Raw genomic sequence first — 22,698 nt, forward strand, 5'->3', positions numbered from 1 at the left:
GGGGGTCTCTGCCAGCTGTGGGCCTGGCCGTGGGGTGCAGGCTGTGCACACACCGGCTTGGCAGGCTGGGGGGGGAGCAGCTCTCCTGGGGGCACATCAGCCGAGGGAGGGGCCCCCCCACCGGGGGTCCCGCCTGTGCCAGGCGCCGCGCCCGCCCCCTCGGAGCGATCGGCTCAGGCTCTCTGCAGACCCAGGCACAGCCCCCCTCCCTTCCTGACACCTCCCTCTGCCGGCCCGGTGCCCGCTCCAGGCCTGGCTCCTCTCCCCCCACCGGTCCCTGGGGGGGGCTCTGGGGCAGCTATTCCCTGCCCTGGGCCTGCTGCTCCTTGTGGCACCCTCAGCTTCCTCCCTTGCTTCCTCTTCCGCAGGTTGCCAGCCTGCCTTCTGATCCTGCCCGCGCCCCGGTGCCAGCCTGCTGCGTGCGGTGCGAGGCCTGGCTGGCTCCAAGCCCGGAGCGCCATCTTCCTCACCCGCAGCGAGGGCCCTGCTGACGACGGGGGCGTTTCTCTCCTCTTGGTATGATGCCGGTGTGTGCCTCGGTTTCCCTTCTCCTACCTTGCATTGCCACTCAGTGGAGGTGTGTGCAGGGCACGGTGGCACCTGGCTGGCTGGGCCGCAGCCACGTGGGCTGCTGAGGAATGGGGAGGACACAACCCCCGGCCAGTCGAAGGGGGCGGTGAGCCCACCTGGCCGCCTCTGCCGAAGGACAGAGCCCCCTGCGAGTCCCTCCCCGAGACGGCTCCAAAGCTGGGGCGTAGAACCGATCCTGGGGCTCCCTGATCCCCCCCATCCTTCCCTGGGACCCAAGGGTGAGAACAAGCCTCCCACCCACCCCCACACAGAGCCCACCCCCACCCCCACCACAAGACCCAAGACCCATGGGAGCTCCCTCCACCCAACCTCCTACGCACAAATCCAGGTGGCAGCCTGGGCCCATTCTGTGTTTTCTGTCCTGATGTCCAGACCCCCACCCTAGCCACCAGCCCCCATTCCTCTCCCAGAGCAGAGAGAGAACCCAGGAGTCCTGGCTCCCAGCCCCCGCTGCTCTAACCCACCAGCCCCCACTCCCCTCCCAGAGCCGGGGAGAGAACCCAGGAGTCCTGGCTCCCAGCCCCCCCTGCTCTAACCCCCCAGCCCCCCCTCCCTTCCCAGAGCTGGAGAGAGAACCCAGGAGTCCTGGCTCCCAGCCCCCCCCTGCTCTAACCCATCAACCCCCACTCCCCTCCCAGAGCCGGGGGGAGAACCCAGGAGTTCTGGCTCCCAGACCCACCAGGCCCCACTCCCCTCCCCTCCCAGAGCCGGGGAGAGAACCCAGGAGTCCTGGCTCCCACCCCCCCCTGCTCTAACCACCAGGCCCCACTCCCCTCCCAGGCAGGGTGGCGAGCTGGGTAGGATGGAGAGCCGGGAATACCACTGCCAGTGCGGGGGAGACAGGTTTACTTCAGGCTTAGCATGCAGCAGAGCGGTGCCCAGGTCGCCAGGGCAGCAGCCGGGGGCGCACGGACCCCCACTGGAGGGGGAATCCAGGGGGCGCACGGACCCCCACTGGAGGGGAATCTGGGGGGCACACAGACCCCCACTGGAGGGGAATCCAGGGGCACACGGACCCCCACTGGAGGGGAATCCGGGGGGCACACAGACCCCCACTGGAGGGGAATCCAGGGGCACACGGACCCCCATTGGAGGGGGAATCCAGGGGGCACACAGACCCCCACTGGAGGGGAATCCAGGGGGCACACTGCCACCGCACGTCACCCAAGTGGCCAGGGCACAGCTGAGCCAGGCGGGCACCTCAGCCTCCCTCCGAGCCCGTCAGTCCAGCGAGCGCTTGCAGACGGACATGAACTCCAGGGAGGCGTCGTAGTTATCCCAAGTGATTGCATCTGTGGGGACAAGAGAGGCAGTGAGCATGGGCCGGGAGCCAGGACGCCTGGGTTCTCTCCCCGGTCTGGGAGAGGAGTGGGGGCTGGTGGGTTAGAGCAGGGGGGGCCGGGAGCCAGGACGCCTGGGTTCTCTCCCCGGTCTGGGAGGGGAGTGGGGGCTGGTGGGTTAGAGCAGGTTGGGCTGGGAGCCTGGACTCCTGGGTTCTCTCCCCGGTCTGGGAGAGGAGTGGGGGCTGGTGGGTTGGAGTATGGGGGGCTGGGAGCCAGGACTCCTGGGTTCTCTTCCCAGCTCTGGGAGAGGAATGGGGGCTGGTGTGTCTGGGAGCCAGGACTTCTGGGTTCTCTCCCCAGCTCTGGGAGGGGGGCGGGGAGCCAGGACGCCTGGGTTCTCTCCCGGGCTCTAGGAGGGGGGCCAGGAGCCAGGATGCCTGGGTTCCCTCCCCGGCTCTGGGAGGGGAGTAGGGGATGGTGGATTAGAGTAGGGGGGGCAGGGAGCCAGAACTCCTGGGTTCCCTCCCCGGCTCTGGGAGGGGGGCGGGTAGCCAGGACGCCTGGGTTCTCTCCCCGGCTCTAGGAGGGGGGCCAGGAGCCAGGACGCCTGGGTTCCCTCCCCAGCTCTGGGAGGGGAGTGGGGGATGGTGGATTAGAGAAGGGGGGGCTGGGAGCCAGGACTCCTGGGTTCTCTCCCCGGCTCTGGGAGGGGAGTGGGGGCTGGTTGGTTCGAGCAGGTGGGGCTGGTAGCCAGGACTCCTGGGTTCTCTCCCCAGCTCTGGGACGGGGGGCGGGGAGCCAGGACGCCTGGGTTCTCTCCCCGGCTCTAGGAGGGGGGCCAGGAGCCAGGACGCCTGGGTTCCCTCCCCAGCTCTGGGAGGGGAGTGGGGGATGGTGGATTAGAGAAGGGGGGGCTGGAAGCCAGGACTCCTGGGGTCTATTCTAGCTTTAGGGACCCAGCCCCCTGCCCCCGCTCCCGCCGGGAAGCGACGCCCATGGGGCAGGGCTGCCCATGTGCCCTCAGCGTCAGCCCCAGGAGATGGCCTGGTCCCTGGGCCACTGTATGGACCAGTGAAGGGGCGGGGCCTGTCCCCGCCCTGCTGCCGGTACCTTGATCAAACTTCCAGGTGGCCACGAAGGCCTCCGCGGTGGCCCTGTCCGGCTTGCCGTTCCCGAAGTTGTGATAGTGCCAGGCCGAGCCGTCCGTCCAGCGCCAGGAGCCCTCGCCCTCCGTCTGGCCCTAGGGGGCAGCGCGGCGTTGAGAGCGCCGGGCCGAGCCGAGCCGAGCCGAGCCGGCTCCCTAGCCTGGGCCAGCCCGTGGCTGAGCTCGGCCGGAGGAGCAACTGAGGCACAGCGCGTCCGCCCTGTTCTTCAGGAAGCTCCTGCCGTCCGAGCCTCTGCCCGATTTCCCCCCCCCCCACCACGTGCCGGAGCCCCGAATCCCTCCCCCGTAACCGGAGACGCCCTGAGGACCCCCACCCACGGCCGGAGGAGGCCTGGCCACACCGGGCTGAGCCCGCGATCCACCCCGAGCGCCGGGCCGAGCCGCCCCATTGCAGGCAGCAGGCAGTGGGGGGCCTCAGGAATGGTGTGGGGGGGTCTTAGCCTTCCCTGGCCTATTATCCCGCCCCCCATGGAGACCACAGTCTCCTCAAGCCGGCGAGGAGGCGGATGGGAATTTGCATCCCAAGTTTTCCATCAGAAACCCCCCTCCTTGGAGGACCCCCCCAAATTCGGGGCACCCCTTTGTTTTAGGGGACATTGGCATGAGTTTCCCTGGTGGAAATTTCATTCTGAGAGGGGAAAAATCCTTTTTTTGCGGGGGGGGTGGAAATATGAGTCCCCAAAGTGTGGATCTTAGGACCAGTGGCCCCACCGCTAGCCCGGCATGGACTGGTTGGAAGGAGGGGGGCTGGGCAGACCCCCGGACTGGGGCCGGTTTCCTGGAGAACGGGGGCTCGGGAAAGGATCTGGGGGGCAGGGGCGGGGGCTAATGCCATTCCGGGACGTGCCGCGGAGGGGGCAAAGCGGAGGTGCCCCAGGGCGAGCCTGGATCCCTTCACCCGCCTGAAAAAGGCATTTGACGGAGTGGAGAGGGGACAGCGCCGACCCCACCCCGAGCCGAGCCGAGGGGCCGCGTGACCCGGGGGGCTCGGCAGCCCCCAGCCCCGGCAGCGGAGCCCCTCACCTGGGCGTCGCGGCGCCCCCCCAGCCAATAGGCTTCCTTTTTCTCGTAGTCGCGGGGGGTGCCCATGAGGTGATAGATGAAGTTGTTCTCCTCGGCGCTGTGCACGGATGCCAGGTGGGCGCCTTCCGCCAGGTCCTTGCAGTCCGCCTGGGGTGGGGGGGGGTGACACACACCGTGGGGGTCGGGGGAGCACAGCCTGACCCCTCACTACCCCAACAAGCCCCTGCCCTCCCCCACTCCTCCCCACATCTCAGGCCCCCCCCATTCCTCCACTCCCGCACCCCAGTGAGCTCCCCCGCCTCACCCCCCCGCCGCCGCTGCTCCCCCACCCCCACGCCAGCTGTGATGAAATGGGCGTTTGCTGACATCGTTTTAGGAAGCCGCTGTGTGCCTCAGTTTCCCCATATGCGAAAAGGTCTCGTTCGCGCTCTGGGCAGGCTAGAAGGCAGGTGCGAACGGCTCCTAGCTGCGGGGGGCTTGGGTCCCGTATCAGGGGAGCCTTCGAGAAGCCCAGTCACTCGGACTCTGATACCCAGCAAGCCAAGCCGTGTTCGGCCAGCTGGAGGCCGGAGGACTCGGGAGGTGCCAGGGGGTGGTTACAGGTTGGCTGCTCCGGGCGCTGGGCACCCCCCCTGAACTGGGACAGAGAGGTCAGGGGGGCCTGGGGCTGACCCCCCCCCCCCCCCCGGGCCAGGCTGTGACTTTCTGTTCTCCGGGCCGGCCGAGGACTTTCTAACGCACCCGAGTGTGGCCGGGCCGGCCGGGTGTCCCTGCGGGGCACCCTGACAGACCCCAAAGCTGGGGTCACAGAGCCCCAGTCCTGCCGGTCACCCCCGCCTGCCCCACAACCCCCCCGCCCTCCAGCCCAGTCACCGCTGCTCCCCCCAGTATTCCCACACCCCCCAGTCTCCGCAGTACCGGGGGTGACACCCTCCCCCCCACAGCTCCCTGAGGCCAGGCCAAGCCAGATGCCGTGGGCCCTCGGACCCGGGGGGGGGGGGCCGTACCTCGGCTTTCCACCAGCCTTTGGTGGCCGTCACCGGGTAGTAGCAGGAGTCACGGTACTGGTACCAGCCGGCGGGGCAGCACCCTTGGGTGCACGGGCAGGAGCGGACGTTGGCGGAGGCTGTGGGGAGGGAAGGGAAACATGAGCCAGAGCTGGCGGGGGCTCAGAATCCGGGATCGGGATCCCCGAGCCCCCCACCCCAGGAGAGGACCCCCAGATCCTGACCCAAGGGGCTTTCCCGGCCTCCCACCCAGCCAGGCTCCGTGGGCCCTGCTGCCAAACCGCGTGTCAGAGACCCCCAAACGGTGAAAACCTTCGGCTGGGGGGGGGGAACCCCGATAATTTTTTCTCCGAGATTCTCAAAGGAATCTGCCAAGTTTGGGGTCAAAAACCACAGCTGAGTTTTTGGGAGTTTCCAGCCACAAATATGACAGTTTGGGGGGGTTCCCCCCCTCCTCCCATTTAACAGTTTTTTGGCTGGAAATATGACAATTTAAGGAAATGTGAAGCCCCCCAAATGTGATGTTTTTTACCCGAAATTCGATCGTTTGGGGGGATTTTCTCAGTTTGGTTGAAATTTGCTGGGATAACCCCCTCCCCAGTTTCCAAGTGGTTTTGTCAAGGGCCGACTGGCCGCCTTGGGGGGCCCGGGCTGAGATGGGGGTTCGACTGACCTGCCACTCGCTCCCTTCGTGACCCCTCGTAGCAAGAGCCTGTCACCCCCCCGGGTTCATCTGCCTACCACATCCTCTCACTCACCTCTGGGGGGGACCCTGCGCCTGGCTGGGCTGCTGGGCCCAGTGGCAGGGAGTTCCCCAGGCTCCTGGCAGCAGGGCAACAGGGCAGAACCTCTCCCTGGTTCCAGACCCCATCCTGTCCCTGCCCTTTCGGAGGAGACCAGCCAGGCCCGGTCGTGCCACTGTGTCCCATTGGTTACAATCCACTTAGCCATGGCGCCCTGCTCTAACCACTAGACCCCACTCCCATCCCAGAGCTTAGGAGAGAACCCAGGAGTCCTGGCTCCCAGTCGCCCCTGCTCTGACCCACCAGCCCCCACTCCCCTCCCAGAGCCGGGGAGAGAACCCAGGAGTCCTGGCTCCCGGCCCCCCCTGCTCTAACCCACCAGCCCCCACTCCCCTCCCAGCGCCTGGGAGAGAACCCAGGAGTCCTGGCTCCCAGCCCCCCCTGCTCTAACCCACCAGCCCCCACTACCCACCCAGAGCCGGGGAGAGAACCCAGGAGTCCTGGCTCCCAGCCCCCCCTGCTCCGACCCACCAGCCCCCCCTCCCCTCCCAGAGCCAGGGAGAGAACCCAGGAGTCCTGGCTCCCAGCCCCCCTGCTCTAACCACCAGCCCCCACTCCCCTCCCAGAGCCGGGGGGAGAACCCAGGAGTCTGGAGTACTTGCAGCTCCCAGATCTGCACCCTTTAACACCCCACCCCAGGGGGCAAGAGCCCTTCCCCCGTCTCTCCCCAGCCGGCCCTACCCCTCCGCACTTACCCACTGGACTGGGGGATCCGAGCAGGAGAGTGACAAGGAAGGGACCCAGGCATCCGGGCAGCGTCCCCATGTCTGAAAGGAAGAGCTCACGGGGGGGGAACCGGCCCTGGAGGGGAAGGAAAGGAGGCCAGTCCCCTGCTGCTGTGCCCTTAACAACCAGTGCTCTGACCACTAGCCCCCACTCCCCTCCTAGAGCTGGGGAGAGAACCCAGGAGTCCTGGCTCCCAGCCCCCACTCCCCTCCCAGAGCCAGGGAGAGAACCCAGGAGTCCTGGCTCCCAGCCCCCCCTGCTCTTACCACCAGGCCCCACTCCGCTCCCAGAGCCGGAGAGAGAACCCAGGAGTCCTGGCTCCCAGTGCCCCCGGCTCTAACCCACCAGCCCCCACTCCCCTCCCAGAGCTGGGGAGAGAACCCAGGAGTCCTGGCTCCCAGCCCCCCCTGCTCTGACCCACCAGCCCCCACTCCCCTCCCAGAGCCGGGGAGAGAACCCAGGAGTCCTGGCTCCCAACCCCCCTGCTCTAACCACCAGCCCCCACTCCCCTCCCGGAGCTGGGGAGAGAACCCAGGAGTCCTGGCTCCCAGCCCCCCTGCTCTAACCACCAGCCCCCACTCCCCTCCCAGAGCCAGGGAGAGAACCCAGGCGTCCTGGCTCCAGCCCACCCTGCTCTAACCACCAGCCCCCACTCCCCTCCCAGAGCCAGGAGAGAACCCAGGAGTCCTGGCTCCCAGCCCCCCCTGCTCTGACCCCCCAGCCCCCACTCCCCTCCCAGAGCCGGGGAGAGAATCTAGGAGTCCTGGCTCCCAGCCCCGCCTGCTCCGACACACCAGCCCCCACTTCCCTCCCAGAGCTGGGGAGAGAACCCAGGAGTCCTGGCTCCCAGCCCCCCCCCCTGCTCTAACCCACCAGCCCCCACCCCCCTCCCGGAGCCGGGGAGAGAACCCAGGAGTCCTGGCTCCCAGTCCCCCTGCTCCGACCCACCAGCCCCCACTCCCCTCCCAGAGCCGGGGAGAGAACCCAGGAGTCCTGGCCGGGCTGTCCCTTACCCAGACAGGCGTCTCTAGCTGATGCAAGGGGGCAGCGGTGCCCCCGTGGGAGCTCCGTGGGTCAGGGCGGTGCCCGGCGCTGCCCCCTTTCATGCACCCGCCCCAGCGGGAGCAGCTGTGTTTGCTCTGGCTCGGGTGGCCCCGGACAATGGGGACGAGACGCCGCCCGAACCGCCTCTGCCCCCGGCACCAGGGGCTCCGCCCCGCCTGGATCCCGGCCAGGCTCAGGGATCGGGACCGACTCCGGATTGACGCCGGGGGTGGGGGCTTTTTCTTATATCGGCCCCTATTACCCCCCACCCCGGCCCGATGTTTCACACTTGCTGGCTGGTGGCCTTACCCACACGTGTGTCCTTTCACGCGCCCGCCCTCTCGCACGGCCACCCGCCCAGAGACATGCGTGTTACACAAGCACACGCCCGTGCAGGCCGGCGCACGGCCAGAGACGCGGCGTGCGAGCGGGGCTAAGCGTTCGCGCCCGAACCCAGGAGTGGCGGGGGTGGATTCGGGTCTCGGTTCCCCCCGGCGTCAATCCGGAGTCGGTCCCGATCCCTGAGCCTGGCCGGGATCCAGGCGGGGAGGAGCCCCTGGTGCCGGGGGCAGAGGCGGTTCGGGTGGCGTCTCGTCCCCATTGTCCGGGGCCACCCGAGCCAGAGCAAACACAGCTGCTCCCGCTGGGGCGGGTGCATGAAAGGGGGCAGCTCCGGGCACCGCCCTGACCCACGGAGCTCCCACGGGGGCACCGCTGCCCCCTCGCCTCAGCTAGAGACGCCTGGCTGGGTAAGGGACGCCCCCCCCCACGCACACACACAGAGCAGGGCCCCTCCCCTCCAGCAGGGACACACACACACACACACACACACACACACACACAGAGCAGGGACGTCCCCCGCAGCAGGACACACACACACACACAGACGGACACACAGAGCAGGGATGTCCCCTCCAGCAGGACACACACACACACACACACAGAGCAGGGCCCCTCCCCTCCAGCAGGGGCACACACACACACACACACACACACACACACACACGGAGCAGGGCCCGTCCCCTCCAGCAGGGACACACACACACACACACACAGAGCAGGGCCCCTCCCCTCCAGCAGGGACACACACACACACACACACACACACAGCAGGGACGTCCCCCGCAGCAGGACACACACACACACAGACGGACACACAGAGCAGGGACGTCCCCTCCAGCAGGACACACACACACACACACAGAGCAGGGCCCCACCCCTCCAGCAGGGACACACACACACACACACACACACAGAGCAGGGACGTCCCCTCCAGCAGGACACACACACACAGAGCAGGGCCCCTCCCCTCCAGCAGGGACACACACACACACACACACACACAGAGCAGGGACGTCCCCTCCAGCAGGACACACACACACAGAGCAGGGCCCCTCCCCTCCAGCAGGGGCACACACACACACACACACACACGGAGCAGGGCCCGTCCCCTCCAGCAGGGACACACACACGGACACACACACACAGACACACACAGAGCAGGACACACACAGAGACAGCAGGGCCTGTCCCCCCCCAGCAGGACACACACACACAGCAGAGCCCGTCCCCCCGCAAGCAGGACACACACACGGACACACACCCCCTTCACCCCCATGGGATCCCGACCCCCCCGGCCGGGGACCGGCTCACTGCAGGCGCGTGGCCGGCAGCAGGGCAGGGACCCAGCACCGGGGCAGGGGTTCAGGCCTTGCTCCGGGATTTGATGGGCCGGGGCTGGGTGTGTGTGGGGGGGGCATTCGGGGGTTGGGGGGGCTCCGAGTCCCGTGCCTGGGGGCTGCTCACAGCACACGTCCCAGCCCCCGACGGGCGTGAGCGCGGCTGCGCCGTTGCCTGGCTGAGGAGGTTAATGAGGGTAATTTGGGCCGTACGGGGTTGGGGCTCCCCGGTCTCTTTGACCGGGAGATAAAAGTTCTTGCCCCGAATCAGGCTCCCCTGAATTTCCCAAGGACCCTTGGGGCGGGGACCGGACGCTCCCGCTGAGACAGATTCGGCCCTGAAGCCGTTCCCTGAAGTAGTGATGAAATGGGACAATTATCCGAGTTACGACGTTCCAGCTGCATGGCTGCTGTTCCACGTGGTGTTCTGGGCTACAGCGCTCCCGTTCCCACCCTCCCCGGATAGCCCGGCGCGGGGAGACCCAGGCCCTGCCTCGCCCCCGGCGGGGCCGCGGCCTCACTTCCCAAGCCAGCGGCACGGCGCTTAGGAGAAGCTGGAGCTAAAAGGTGTCGGAGCGAACTTAGACTATCCTTTGCTCCCTTAAAATCAAAACCTAATCCGCAAAGCTCAACGCAAACGCTCAGGGAACCGCGTCTCCTGGGCACGGAGAGAGTTCGGCGAAAAACCCGCCCGGGCCCCCTCTAGCAAGGTGAGTCGCCCCTTTTATGGGGCGAACTTTGCCTTAGCTTAACATGCAGGATCCGGCCTGTAGGTCTCTTGCATTGCAGCCAAACTCACCGGAAGGCACTGCCGGAAGCGTGGAAAATCGGAACAGGAGGTGGGGAGGTAACAGGAACCTATATAAGGGAAAAGTCCCCAAAATCGGGACTGGCCCTATAAAATCGGGACATCTGGTCACCCTAGCCGGGCACTCCAGTTACCGGACAGGAAACAGGGGAGGAATAAACGGTCGGTTTTCTGACTGGGGGGAGGTAAATCGGGGTGTCCCCCCGGGGGTCTGGACTGGGCCCAGTTCTGTTCAACGTGTTCGTAAACGAGCCGGAAAAAGGAGCGAACAGGGAGGTGGCAACATTTGCAGTTGATACAAAACTGCTCCGGATAGCGAAGCCCCCGGCAGACCGCGAGGAGCTACAAAGGGATCTCACAAAACTGGGTGACTGGGCACCAAAACGGCAGATGAAATTCCATGTTGAGAAACGCAAAGAAATGCACATTGGAAACCACCATCCCAACTAGACGTATACAATGACGGGGTCTAAATTAGCTGTTACCTCTCGAGAAAGATCTCGGAGTCACTGTGGAGAGTTCTCTGAAAACATCCACTCCATGTGCAGCGGCCATCAAAAAGCGAACAGGATGTTGGGAATCATTAAGAAAGGGATGGATAATGAGACAGGAAATACCATGTTGCCTCTATATAAATCCATGGAACGGCCACACCTTGAATACTGTGTGCAGATGTGGTCGCCCCATCTCAGAAAAGATCTATTGGAATTGGAAAAGGTTCAGAAGAGGGCCACAGAAATGATTCGGGGTCTGGAACGGCTGCCGTATGAGGAGAGATTAACAAGACTGGGACTTTTCAGCTTGGAAAAGAGACGACTAAGGGGGGATATGGTAGAGGTCTGTAAAATCATGACTGGTGTGGAGAAAGGAGATAAGGACGTGTTAGTTACTTCTTCTCCTAACACAAGAACCAGGGGTCACCCAATGAAATGAACAGGCGGCAGGTTTAAAACAAACAAAGGGAAGTATTTCTTCACACAACACACAGTCAACCTGTGGAACTCCTCGCCAGGGGACGTTGTGAAGGCAAAAACCATAACAGGGAGCAAAAAAGAACTAGATAAATTCCTGGAGGACAGGTCCATCAGTGGCTATTAGCCAGGCTGGGCAGGGATGGTGTCTCTAGCCTCTGTTTGCCAGAAGCTGGTTATGGGCGACAGGGGATGGGTCACTTGGTGATTCCCTGTTAGGTTCACTCCCTCTGGGGCACCTGGCATTGGCCGCTGTCGGCAGACAGGACACTGGGCTGGATGAACCTTTGGTCTGACCCAGTGTGGCCTGTTCTTCTGTTCTTATACAGAACCCAGATGTATCTGCCCCCCACTGTAACCCACTAGACCCCCCTCCCCTGCCAGAGCTGAGACAGAACCCAGGAGTCCTGACGGGGTCTCTCTGTCCCCGCAGAGTCAGTGACCCAGTAAGAACAGACACTAACATTTTAAACCTACCCAGTGTCCCTTAACTTGACTCTCCACAAGGTGTCAGAACGTGTTCATAATAAAGCTGATATTTATTTTTCTTTATTTTCTATAGGAATTAGACACAGTCAGCGAATTGCTAAGTTACCTGCCAAAGAACCATTCTCTAACTGCTGTTTGGATGGTGAGCAACCCCTCGTCTCAAATATCATCGCTTTTCTCCGCAGGCGTTCACGACTAACACAACCAGGGAATGCGTCATGTCGCTTCTGGCATTCGGAGAAGACGAAAATGGCATCGAAACGGATAACAACTGGCCCAACGTGTCCGAGGAAACATCGTTCGTGAAACACTGGAATGTGACCGACGTGGTACATCGCCCAAGTGGCATCGCTCCATATTCCAAATGCCCGTCCTGAGTGCAGGACGCCGCCTTTCCCGATCTGAACCAGCCTGTCCTCTCCACCAAGGTCCAGGTTAGGGAATACCCTTCCCAAGTGAAGTCTCCCAAAAAGTTCATGAGTAAGTGGCAATGTTACTCCCTCTCCCCTCACGTCGTTAAACCAGTAACACCCAGGGAAACTGAGTCCCAACTCCTCTGCATGCAACCCCCTGGAAAACACGAAAAAAAACCCAACAAGAAACGCCCCCACACTTCGTCACACAGGGCGTCCGGTCTACTCCCCGGCACACGTTACGAAGCACGCTCCCGGCGGGTCACCGAAAACGGTCCCCACGGCGCGGATGAATTCCTCAAGCTGCCCCAGGAGCAGGGCCGGAAGTCTCCAGGAGGGGGCAGACCCAGGCCAAGGACTTCCCCGTTTTCACGTAGCGAGGTCTTCAGGGAGTCAGCCTGGTGGCCATGCCTGATCTTCGGCGTTTCTCTCTCGGGTGGCTCGTCGTCTCAGGGACACGATCGGGAGGTCAGGGCTAATGATCGGGGCCACGGGGAGGCTCGATGTTCGCTCGGGTCTTGTGATGTCAGCACACAAGGCTTGTCCGTCGCTATGGCTTTGATTCGAAGATCAAAACAGGAATATTCACATTTGTTAAGACACTTGAGGGAAACAGGATCATCGTCGGTGTGTCTCTTTCCAGGTTGGGGTCCCCTGGATCTGAACTGTCTAATGGATAAATTACTCTGTGCTAATTGCCAGGATGGTTGGGAGAAGGAGAATCGTGTTGTCAGGCCGAAAGGCTGCTGGAAATGTATAAAAACCCTGAGACACGATCCCGCTTCATCTCAGACCTGCTTTGGGTTCCTTAAGCCACAAGGACTGAGATGCCCCGTCACCGACGGGAGTCACCCTGAATATGGACCCTGGACTTGTGACAGGGTCGGGCCAGATGGCTACAGGAGCGCGTTAGAAGGCAGATATACTAGTCCCAGATTACAGGGCCGCCCAGAGGATTCAGGGGGCCTGGGGTCGGGGCGGGTCCCGGTGCGGAAGGACCCCCCGCCGCCGAACTGCTGCCGAAGACCCGGAGCGGAAGAAGCCTGAAGGGAAGGACCCTGCTCCAGGAACTGACCTGGGCTGCGGCGTCTCCCAGAGGGGAAGGTCTCTGGACTGTTTCCAAAAGGACTTTTGGCAACTACAAACTCATCTGTGCCGTGTAGCGGGACCCCAAGAACTGAATTCACGTCGGTCTGTCTATGGATCTTTCAACCGACTCTGCCTTCTCTTTGTGAATAATTTGTACTTTAGGTAATAAGAACGGACTCGAAGTGGATATTTTGCGTAAGATCTAAGTTCTCATTTGACCTGGGTCTGGGGCTTGCTGCTTTGGCATCGAGAGAACCGTTTGCTTTCATTGGGGTGTTGGTTTTCGTAACCATTCGTCCCCATGATGAGAGGCGCTGGTGGGGATACTGGGAGACTGGAGTGTCTGAGGGAATTGCTGGTGTGACTTGTGGTTAGCCAGTGGGGTGAGACCAGAGTCCTCTGTGTCCGGCTGGTTTGGTGCCTTAGAGGTGGAAAACCCCCAGCCTGGGGCTGTAACCGACCCGCTTCAAGCGATTTGTCCCGATTTTGGCGCTCTCAGCAGGGTCCCGCCAGAACCAGCCTCGTTACAGCCCCATGCCGGGATCAGCTGGGCCCTGCCGTAGCCGGCTCCTCCACATCCAGCCGCGCCGCCACTGCATCTCGTTCTGCGCGGCCGCCAGCCGCGCCCTCACCGGCAGCGCCCCAGATGCAGCCGCAGCGCGCCCTGCCGGTGCATGCCCAGGTACCGGGTGAACTCCTCGGGCATGGCGTGAAGGCCCGGGATGGGGGGCTGGTCGTCGTAGTAGTGGTGGGGCAGGGGCCGCCCCTGGGGGTCGCTGGGGAAGGGCCAGAAGCCGTAGAGGGTGAGGTGCCGGCACATCTCCAGGGCGGCGCTCACCAGCATGAAGCCGGAGGAGAGGCGCTTGGCGCGCAGGCCGCGGCGACGCCAGTGCCCGTCCAGCCGTGCCAGGTACTCGGGGTTCATGAAGAGGGCGCGGGCCGGGGAGCCGAAGTCCTCCAGGGTGTAGAGGGCCTGGAACGAGATCGCGGTGTTGCTGGCGAAGGTGAAGGCCGGGATGAGGAGCAGCGCGGCCCCGTGGGCACCCACCGCCTCCGCGAAGGGACGACGCCAGCGTCTCAGACTCCCGAACCTGCGGGCAGGGAGAGACGCCCCCGTCAGCCGCGGTCCCGGCACGGCCCGTCCCCCAGAGCCAGTCCCGGTCCCTCCCACGGCCTCAGTCGCCTCTGCCCCGGTCCCCCGGTGACCCTACGGCCGATCGGAGAGCTGGGGGCTGGGCCTCCTCTGACCCCCCCGGTGACCCTACGGCCGACCGGAGAGCTGGGGGCTGGGCCTCCTCTGACCCCCCCGGTGACCCTACAGCCGACCGGAGAGCTGGGGGCTGGGCCTCCTCTGACCCCCCCGGTGACCCTACGGCCGACCGGAGAGCTGGGGGCTGGACCTCCTCTGCCCCCCCCCCCCCCCGGGGACCCTACGGCCGACCGGAGAGCTGGGGGCTGGGCCTGCTCTGACCCCCCCCGGTGACCCCACGGCCGACCGGAGAGCTGGGGGCTGGGTCTGCTCTGCCCCCCCGCCGGGGACCCTACGGCCGACCGGAGAGCTGGGGGCTGGGCCTCCTCTGCCCCCCCCCGGGGACCCTACGGCCGACCGGAGAGCTGGGGGCTGGGCCTCCTCTGCCCCCCCCCGGGGACCCCCCGGCCGACCGGAGAGCTGGGGGCTGGGCCTCCTCTGCCCCCCCCCGGGGACCCTACGGCCGACCGGAGAGCTGGGGGCTGGGTCTCCTCTGCCCCCCCCCGGGGGACCCCACGGCCGACCGGAGAGCTGGGGGCTGGGCCTCCTCTGCTCCCCCCCCCCCGGGGGACCCCACGGCCGACCGGAGAGCCCCTGTTCCCCCCCACACACTCTGAAGTGGGTTCCCCCCTCCCCTGGCAGGTCACTATCGGGGCTCTCCCCTCCATCCCCCCAGTTCCGATCCCGGCTCCCCCATGGGCCCCACCACGACCCACCCCTCCCCCTGCTGGTCTCAGTCCCCCCCCCATGTTCCCCCGGGGCCCCCCCGGTACCGGGCGCGCAGGACGCTCTGGTTCATGGTGACCACACTCGACCGGGTGCCCACGTCGGCGGCGAAGCCCGGGGGGGGCAGGTTTAACCTGGGGGGGGAGGCGGGGTGAGCTGGGGACCAGCCACGGGACCCCGGTGCCCCCCACCCCATGGGGTGTCCCCGTCTTAACCCCCCCTCTGTGGGCGGAGCCTCCCGAACAGCCTGGCCCCGCCCCCGGCCCCGCCCCCATTCCCAGAGCTCGGCCGGCGGGGGGGGCTCTGGGCTCCTGCCTGGGAGGGGGGCAGAAGGGGGCAGAAGGGGAGGGGCCGGAGGCTCCCCTCGCCCCATGCCGCCCTCCCCTGGTACCGCCCCCCACACCCTGGCCTTTTCAATGGGTCACAGCCCCCTCTTCTCAGCCAGCGACCCCCTGCCCTGCAGCGCGACCCCCCCACCCGACCCCCCACTCGCCCTGAGCCCCCCTCTGCACCCCACTCGCCCTGAGCCCCCCACTGCACCCCACTCGCCCTGACCCCCCACTGCACCCCACTCGCCCTGACCCCCCACTCGCCCTGACCCCCCACTGCACCCCACTCGCCCTGAGCCCCCCTCTGCACCCCACTTGCCCTGAGCCCGCACTGCACCCCACTCGCCCTGAGCCCCCCACTCGCCCTGAGCCCCCCTCTGCACCCCACTCGCCCTGACCCCCCTCTGCACCCCACTCGCCCTGACCCCCCCCCACTCGCCCTGAGCCCCCACTGCACCCCACTCGCCCTGACCCCCCCACTCGCCCTGACCCCCCACTGCACCCCACTCACCCTGACCCCCCACTCGCCCTGAGCCCCCCACTCGCCCTGTGCCCCCACTGCACCCCTCTCTACCTGACCCCCCACTGGGCCTGTTCCGCCCACTGCTCCCCACTCGCCCTGACCCCCCACTCACCCTGAGCCCCCCACTGCACCCCACTCGCCCTGAGCCCCCCTCTGCACCCCACTCGCCCTGAGCCCCCCTCTGCACCCCTCTCGCCCTGTCCCCCCCACTCGCCCTTACCCCCCACTGCCACCCTCTCGCCCTGTACCCCCCACTCGCCCTGACCCCCCACTGCACCCCACTCACCCTGACCCCCCACTCGCCCTGAGCCCCCCCCTGCACCCCACTCTCCCTGACCCCCCACTCACCCTGAGCCCCCCACTGCACCCCACTCGCCCTGACCCCCCCACTCGCCCTGACCCCCCACTGCACCCCACTCACCCTGAGCCCCCACTCGCCCTGAGCCCCCACTGCACCCCACACGCCCTGACCCCCCACTCGCCCTGACCCCCCACTGCCCCCCACTCGCCCTGTCCCCCCCACTCGCCCTGAGCCCCCCACTCGCCCTGAGCCCCCACTGCACCCCACTCGCCCTGACCCCCCCACTCGCCCTGACCCCCCACTGCACCCCACTCACCCTGACCCCCCACTCGCCCTGAACGCCCACTGCACCCCACTCACCCTGACCCCCCACTCACCCTGAGCCCCCACTGCACCCCACTCGCCCTGACCCCCCCACTCGCCCTGACCCCCCACTGCACCCCACTCGCCCTGAGCCCCCACTCGCCCTGAGCCCCCACTGCACCCCACTCGCCCTGACCCCCCACTCCCCCTGACCCCCCACTGCACCCCCACTCACCCTGAGCCCCCACTCGCCCTGAGCCCCCACTGCACCCCCCTCGACCTGACCCCCCACTCGCCCTGTGCCCCCCACTGCACCACACTCGCCCTGTCCCCCCCACTCGCCCTGACCCCCCACTGCACCCCACTCGCCCTGAGCCCCCACTCGCCCTGAGCCCCCACTGCACCCCACTCGCCCTGAGCCCCCCACTCGCCCTGAGCCCCCCACTGCACCCCACTCACCCTGAGCCCCCACTGCACCCCACTCGCCCTGAGCCCCCACTCGCCCTGAGCCCCCCACTGCACCCCACTTACCCTGACCCCCCACTCGCCCTGAGCCCCCCACTGCACCCCACTCGCCCTGACCCCCCACACGCCCAGAGCCCCCCACTGCACCCCACTCGCCCTGACCCCCCCACTCGCCCTGACCCCCCACTGCACCCCACTTACCCTGACCCCCCCCTCGCCCTGAGCCCCCCACTGCACCCCACTCGCCCTGACCCCCCACTCGCCCTGAGCCCCCACTGCACCCCACTCGCCCTGACCCCCCCACTCGCCCTGAGCCCCCCACTGCACCCCACTTGCCCTGACCCCCCCACTCGCCCGTACCCCCCACTCGCCCTGAGCCCCCCACTGCACCCCACTTGCCCTGACCCCCCACTCGCCCTGAGCCCCCACTGCACCCCACACTCTCTGAAGCCCCCCACTGCACACCCCTCTCCCTGACCCCCCACTGCACCCCACTCGCCCTGAGCCCCCCACTCGCCCTGACCCCCACTCGCCCTGACCCCCCACTGCACCCCACTCGCCCTGACCCCCCACTCGCCCTGAGCCCCCACCGCACTCTCTGTGACGTCTCATCTAACCTCTCACTAAAGGAGACCAGGGCCAGAAGGAGTTAATTAGCTCCCAGACTAACTTGACCCGTGGGGCCAAACTTTAAACCCTGGTTCAGAAGAGCTGGAAATGAACCGAGCTGGGCCGTGCAGCCGCGTGGGCAGGGGCACAAGGAGTTAATCACCCCCCAGCCCGCCCTGCCCATGGGGGAACCTTTGGGGTTCAAGGGGGGGATCGAGGCTGGAGCCGCCTGAATACGGACCCTGGGCTGCGACCTCGGGGCTGGGTCGAAAAGGACTTTTGGCAGCTCCGAGCTCCTCTCTGCCAGGCCGGAGCCTCAGGGTCTGGGTGTCGATGGAGCTCGTCACCGGCCGTCACGCTGAGAACCGGCCGTGGCGGGGGTTTGGGGCGCGACCCACGTGCTCACGGGACCCGGGTGTGTGGCTGGCCCGGTGGGCTGGGAAGGGCCCTCCTTCCCCTGCTCCCCTCCTGCCCCCCCGGCCGGCGTTACCTGACGACGAACTGGGCGCGGTCGATCTCGGGGCCGCAGCTGCTGTTACGAAGGATCCCCCCGTTCCCCACCACGGCGCAGCACTCGTAGGGGGCGTCCTGAAACGGGGAGCCCTGCGGGGGAGAGGGGCTGGGTCAGCACCCACCGACCGTGCACAGGCCTCCCCCCCAACGCTGAGATGCAGCCAGCTCTGGGGTGGGGCGTGGGGGGGGCTGTTTATACAGGGACCCATTGCCCGGGGCTGAGATGCAGCCACCTCTGGGGTGGGGCGTGGGGGGGGCTGTTTATAGGGGGACCCATCACCCGGTGCAGAGATGCAGCCAGCTTTGGGGTGGGGCGTGGGGGGGGCTGTTTATACAGGGACCCATCGCCCGGTGCTGAGATGCAGCCAGCTCTGGGGTGCGGCGTGGGGGGGGGCTGTTTATAGAGGGACCCATTGCCCGGGGCTGAGATGCAGCCAGCTCTGGGGTGGGGCGCGGGGGGGGCTGTTTATACAGGGACCCATCGCCCGGGGCTGAGATGCAGCCAGCTCTGGGGTGGGGCGTGGGGGGGGCTGTTTATACAGGGACCCATCGCCCGGGGCTGAGATGCAGCCACCTCTGGGGTGCGGCGTGGGGGGGGCTGTTTATAGAGGGACCCATCGCCCGGGGCTGAGATGCAGCCAGCTCTGGGGTGGGGCGTGGGGGGGGCTGTTTATACAGGGACCCATCGCCTGGGGCTGAGATGCAGCCAGCTCTGGTGTGGGGCGCCCGGCGTGAGCCCCCGGCACCCCCCAGGCCAGCGCCCCCTACCTGCGGCAGCACCTCCAGCAGCTCCTCCTTCACCGGGTACTTCTTGCCCTGCTGCGCGTCGTAGAGGATCTGGGAGCCCAGCCGCGTGTTGTTGTGGGTCAGCACCAGGTCGGCTGAGGCGTTACAGCAGCGCCCCAGCTGCTCCCTGTGCGGGGGAGAGGGGCAGCTGGGGGGTAGTCGGAGGCGGCAGGGGGCAGAGGGGTGGGGGGCTGGGGGCGGGGAGAAGGAGGTATTTGGGGCAGCAGTGGGGCAGGGAGGGGGCAGCGGGGTGGGGGAGGGGAAGCAGGGGGCAGGGCAGTGGGGTGGGGGTGGGGGAGAGGAAGGGGGGCAGGGCATTAGGGGTGGGGGAGGGGGTTACCTGTACCGCCCCAGGGCGCTGGCGTTATGCACCCAGGGGCAGCTCTGCACCAGCTTCAGCTGCCTCAGGATCCAGCCCTGCTCCCGCCTGGGCCGGAGACACAGAGAGTCACGGCTCTGCCCCCCCTTCACTGCGCCCCCCCCCCCCCCCGCCGCCCGCCCCCCTCCGCCGGCTCCGGCCCCGGCTGCCCGCGCTGGCCGAGACCCGACACACGCGGCGCCGGAGCCGGCCCAGCCCCCCGGCGCGTCGGGCTGGCTCAGGGCAGGGGTGGCTCTGCCCCGGACGCGAACGTTTCGCCCTCAGCCTCTGCGAGCGGCTGCCGGCAGGATTCGCACTCGCGGCGGCTCTGGCCCAGGCTAGGGGGAGCGACGGGAGTTTGGCTTCACAACGGGGCCAACGTTTGCTGGGGACTCGCCCCCCAGCCCAACGCTGACGACTAACGAAACGAGCTGGGCCGGGCGGGATCATCGCACACGCAGGGCTGGGCCGTGGCCCGGTCGCCCCTGGGAAACGCCACGTGGCACGAGGCTCGGCCTGTGGGCCTGGACGCTGAACAAACCACTGGAAATGTCCCGTCTTTTTGGCTGTTTGAACTCGGAGGGGCCAGAGACTCCGAACGGCCTCCGCAGACCCCCGGGGCCGCTCTGGAGACACTTTGACCCGACAGATCACGGCAGCGCGGTCACGCGTCGCATTTCGCTGGCGTGTGGATGTTCGCTGGCTTTCACCTGCAACTAACTCGCTGATTTCTTTGTCCCGGTGCCAGTCTTCGACTCCCTAGATTCACCGCCTTTTTAAGGTCTCATTTGAAAACCCATAATTTGCTGATCATTATTGTCCTGATGAGTTTTGGACAGAGAATGGCTTGTGAGGTCTCATTTGAAAACCCATAATTTGCTGATCATCATTGTCCTGATGAGTTTTGGACAGAGAATGGCTTGTGAGGTCTCATTTGAAAACTCATAATTTGCTGATCATTATTGTCCTGATGAGTTTTGGACAGAGAATGGCTTGTGAGGTCTCATTTGAAAACTCGTTAGTTGGGTGCGACTTTCACTTTCTGGAATCCGCTCCTGACGTTTATGGCTCATTCCAGTCCCTGCGAGTCGATCTGCTGCAGCTAATACATGTGTCTGGGGGAAGCCGGCGGGTCTGGAGGGACCCGGGTGGGGAGCTCTGGGTGAGTTAAGCAGATGGGCACCTCGGTTTCTGTTCGTCCGCGACAGGCCGCAGCTGAGCGCCTGTTCCCCCGCAGAGGGCTGGGCCGGCCAAGGCCCGTTTCCGGGGGGCACGTCTGGGACGGGGAGTTTGCTGGGGCGACTCCGGAGCGGCTGGACTCCCGCTAAAGCAGTGGGGACGGCACCCCGGGGCCGGGACTCCGGGGGTGAAGCTTGACCCCGGGGACGCCGGGCTCGGCTGCGGGGGTGGGGGGCGGTGTCGGCTCGGGGGGGGGCCGTGCCCGGGGTCTTGGGGCTCGACGCGGGGCGAGGGCCCGGTGTCTGGCTGTGGGGGGTCTCGGGGGGTCCGGGGGGGGGTTGGAGGGGCTGCCCCGAGGCCGCGGGACGCGCCCGGCCCCACTCACCTGGCGGGGAGGCTCCCCGTGCTCCAGTTCTGCTCCGGCGCCCGGCACTGCTCCGCCCCCATCACCGGGGCCTCGGGGCTGCAAGGGGGGCGGGGGGGTACACACGGCCCCCCCCAGCACCCCCTCCCCCACCGCCTCCTCCCCATCTCACAGAGCCCCCGCTCCTCCCCTCCCCCTCATCCCCCTCCCCACACCCCACCAAGCCCCCAGTCCCTCCCCTCCCCCACCGCCTCCTCCCCATCTCACAGAGCCCCCGCCCCTCCCCTCCCCCTCCTCCCCCTCCCCCACACCCCCCCAAGCCCACAGTCCCTCCCCTCCCCCACCGCCTCCTCCCCATCTCACAGAGCCCCCTGCTCCTCCCCTCCCCCTCCTTCCCCTCCCCACACCCCACCAAGCCCCCAGACCCTCCCCTCCCCCACCGCCTCCTCCCCATCTCACAGAGCCCCCTGCCCCTCCCAACCCCCTCCTCCCCTCCCCACACCCCACCAAGCCCACAGACCCTCCCCTCCCCCACCGCCTCCTCCCCATCTCACAGAGCCCCCGCTCCTCCCCTCCCCCTCCTCCCCCTCCCCACACCCCACCAAGCCCCCAGACCCCCCCACGTCCCTTCCCCCACCTCCGGCAGGGATGTTGGGGGTCCCGCCCCGCTCCTCTGCCAGCCGCCGACGCTATCTTGGGCGGGGACGCCCGGCTAGGGGGCAGAGAGAGGGGGGTTAATGCCGCTGGCCCCGCTCCCCGGGGACCCGGGTGCCTCCCCACTCCCTGCCCCACAGAGGTTCGCTCCAGGCATGACCCCCCCCCCGGCAGCCCCCTGGGGCGCCCAGCCCTGGCACCGGCTTCGCGGTGCCGGGTCGAACCCCACGAGCGCAGCCGGGGTCTAGTAATGAAAACCTGTGTCAGGCCGGGCAGCGGGATCCCGCGAACCCCCCGAGCGAGGATGGGAGACGTTTCTGCTGGGTCCCTGCGTGCCTCAGTTTCCCCTGTCTGTCGCTGGGCTGCCCGGGGGGCAGGTTCACGTTTCCCACTGTGAGCCGGTGGGTCTGTGGGGCGCTTGGGGGGGGTTTGAAGGCCGGAAGAGGGGGTTCGGGCTGGGATTTTTTGATGATACCCCAGGTGGGTTTGGGGGGGAGGCGACAGCGAGAGGGGTGGGGTTTGGGGGGTTATTTCCCTACTGAAGCAAGCAAAGGCTTCCACTCTAACCACTAGTCCCCACTCCCCTCCCAGAGCCAGGAGAGAACCCAGGAGTTCTGGCTCCCGGCCCCCCCTGCTCTAACCCCCCAGCCCCCACTCCCCTCCCAGAGCCGGGGAGAGAACCCAGGAGTCCTGGCTCCCAGCCCCCCTGCCCCCACTCCCCTCCCAGAGCCGGGGAGAGAACCCAGGAGTCCTGGCTCCCAGCCCCCCCCCCCGCTCTAACCCCCCAGCCCCCACTCCCCTCCCAGAGCTGGGGAGAGAACCCAGGAGTCCTGGCTCCCAGCCCCCCCTGCTCTAACCCACCAGCCCCCACTCCCCTCCCAGAGCCTGGAGAGAACCCAGGAGTCCTGGCTCCCAGCCCCCCCCCGCTCTAACCCCCCAGCCCCCACTCCCCTCCCAGAGCCAGGGAGAGAACCCAGGAGTCCTGGCTCCCCGCCCCCCACTCACTCACCTCTGAAGCCTCCACAGCACGGAGAGGCCGAAGCTGAGGGTGATGCTCACACCCAGCGCCAGCGCCCATCTCCATCTCCGCAGCATCCTGGGGGGGCCCCCGGCGCTCGCTGTGGGGAGACACGTTCACCCACTATGTGGGAATCCACCGGGCACGGCCCCCCTGGGTGCCCCCAGGGCCGTCCTTAGGGTTTATGGTGCCCTAGGCAGGGTTATTAACCTGGGGCCCCTGTGCCTGTC

At 66.7% G+C, this 22,698-nt stretch overlaps 2 protein-coding genes across 2 annotated transcripts; both read right to left on the minus strand.

The window, feature by feature from the left end:
• Positions 1-1,750: 1,750 nt before the first annotated feature.
• On the minus strand, positions 1,751-7,704 carry LOC123356623 (dromaiocalcin-1-like). The gene is made up of 6 exons (XM_044999984.1): positions 7,612-7,704; positions 6,568-6,673; positions 5,070-5,188; positions 4,063-4,209; positions 2,985-3,114; positions 1,751-1,883 (listed from the first exon to the last, which is right to left on the minus strand). The coding sequence occupies exons 1-6, from the start codon at positions 7,702-7,704 to the stop codon at positions 1,813-1,815; spliced, it is 666 nt and encodes a 221-aa protein (XP_044855919.1). The 3' UTR covers positions 1,751-1,812.
• Positions 7,705-13,114: 5,410 nt separating this feature from the next.
• LOC123356678 (alpha-2,8-sialyltransferase 8E-like) lies at positions 13,115-22,545 on the minus strand. Its single transcript, XM_045000076.1, has 7 exons — positions 22,460-22,545; positions 20,818-20,895; positions 19,236-19,322; positions 18,878-19,022; positions 18,087-18,199; positions 15,114-15,200; positions 13,115-14,182 (listed from the first exon to the last, which is right to left on the minus strand). The coding sequence occupies exons 1-7, from the start codon at positions 22,543-22,545 to the stop codon at positions 13,720-13,722; spliced, it is 1,059 nt and encodes a 352-aa protein (XP_044856011.1). The 3' UTR covers positions 13,115-13,719.
• Between the last annotated feature and the right edge of the window lie 153 nt (positions 22,546-22,698).

Source organism: Mauremys mutica, chromosome 26 (assembly GCF_020497125.1).
Source record: "Mauremys mutica isolate MM-2020 ecotype Southern chromosome 26, ASM2049712v1, whole genome shotgun sequence".
Lineage (NCBI taxonomy): Eukaryota > Metazoa > Chordata > Testudines > Geoemydidae > Mauremys > Mauremys mutica.

Coding starts and splice junctions, on each gene's coding strand:
- LOC123356623 (XM_044999984.1), bottom strand. CDS start 7,704: ATGAAAGGGGGCAGCGCCGGGCACCGCCCTGACCCACGGAGCTCCCAC. Junction 6,674..7,611: donor AGCTAGAGACGCCTGTCTGG/GTAAGGGACAGC, acceptor CTTCCCCTCCAG/GGCCGGTTCCCCCCCCGTGA. Junction 5,189..6,567: donor CGGATCCCCCAGTCCAGTGG/GTAAGTGCGGAG, acceptor CCCTCCCCACAG/CCTCCGCCAACGTCCGCTCC.
- LOC123356678 (XM_045000076.1), bottom strand. CDS start 22,545: ATGCTGCGGAGATGGAGATGGGCGCTGGCGCTGGGTGTGAGCATCACC. Junction 20,896..22,459: donor GTGCTGTGGAGGCTTCAGAG/GTGAGTGAGTGG, acceptor CCCCCCTTGCAG/CCCCGAGGCCCCGGTGATGG. Junction 18,200..18,877: donor TGCTGGAGGTGCTGCCGCAG/GTAGGGGGCGCT, acceptor TCTCCCCCGCAG/GGCTCCCCGTTTCAGGACGC.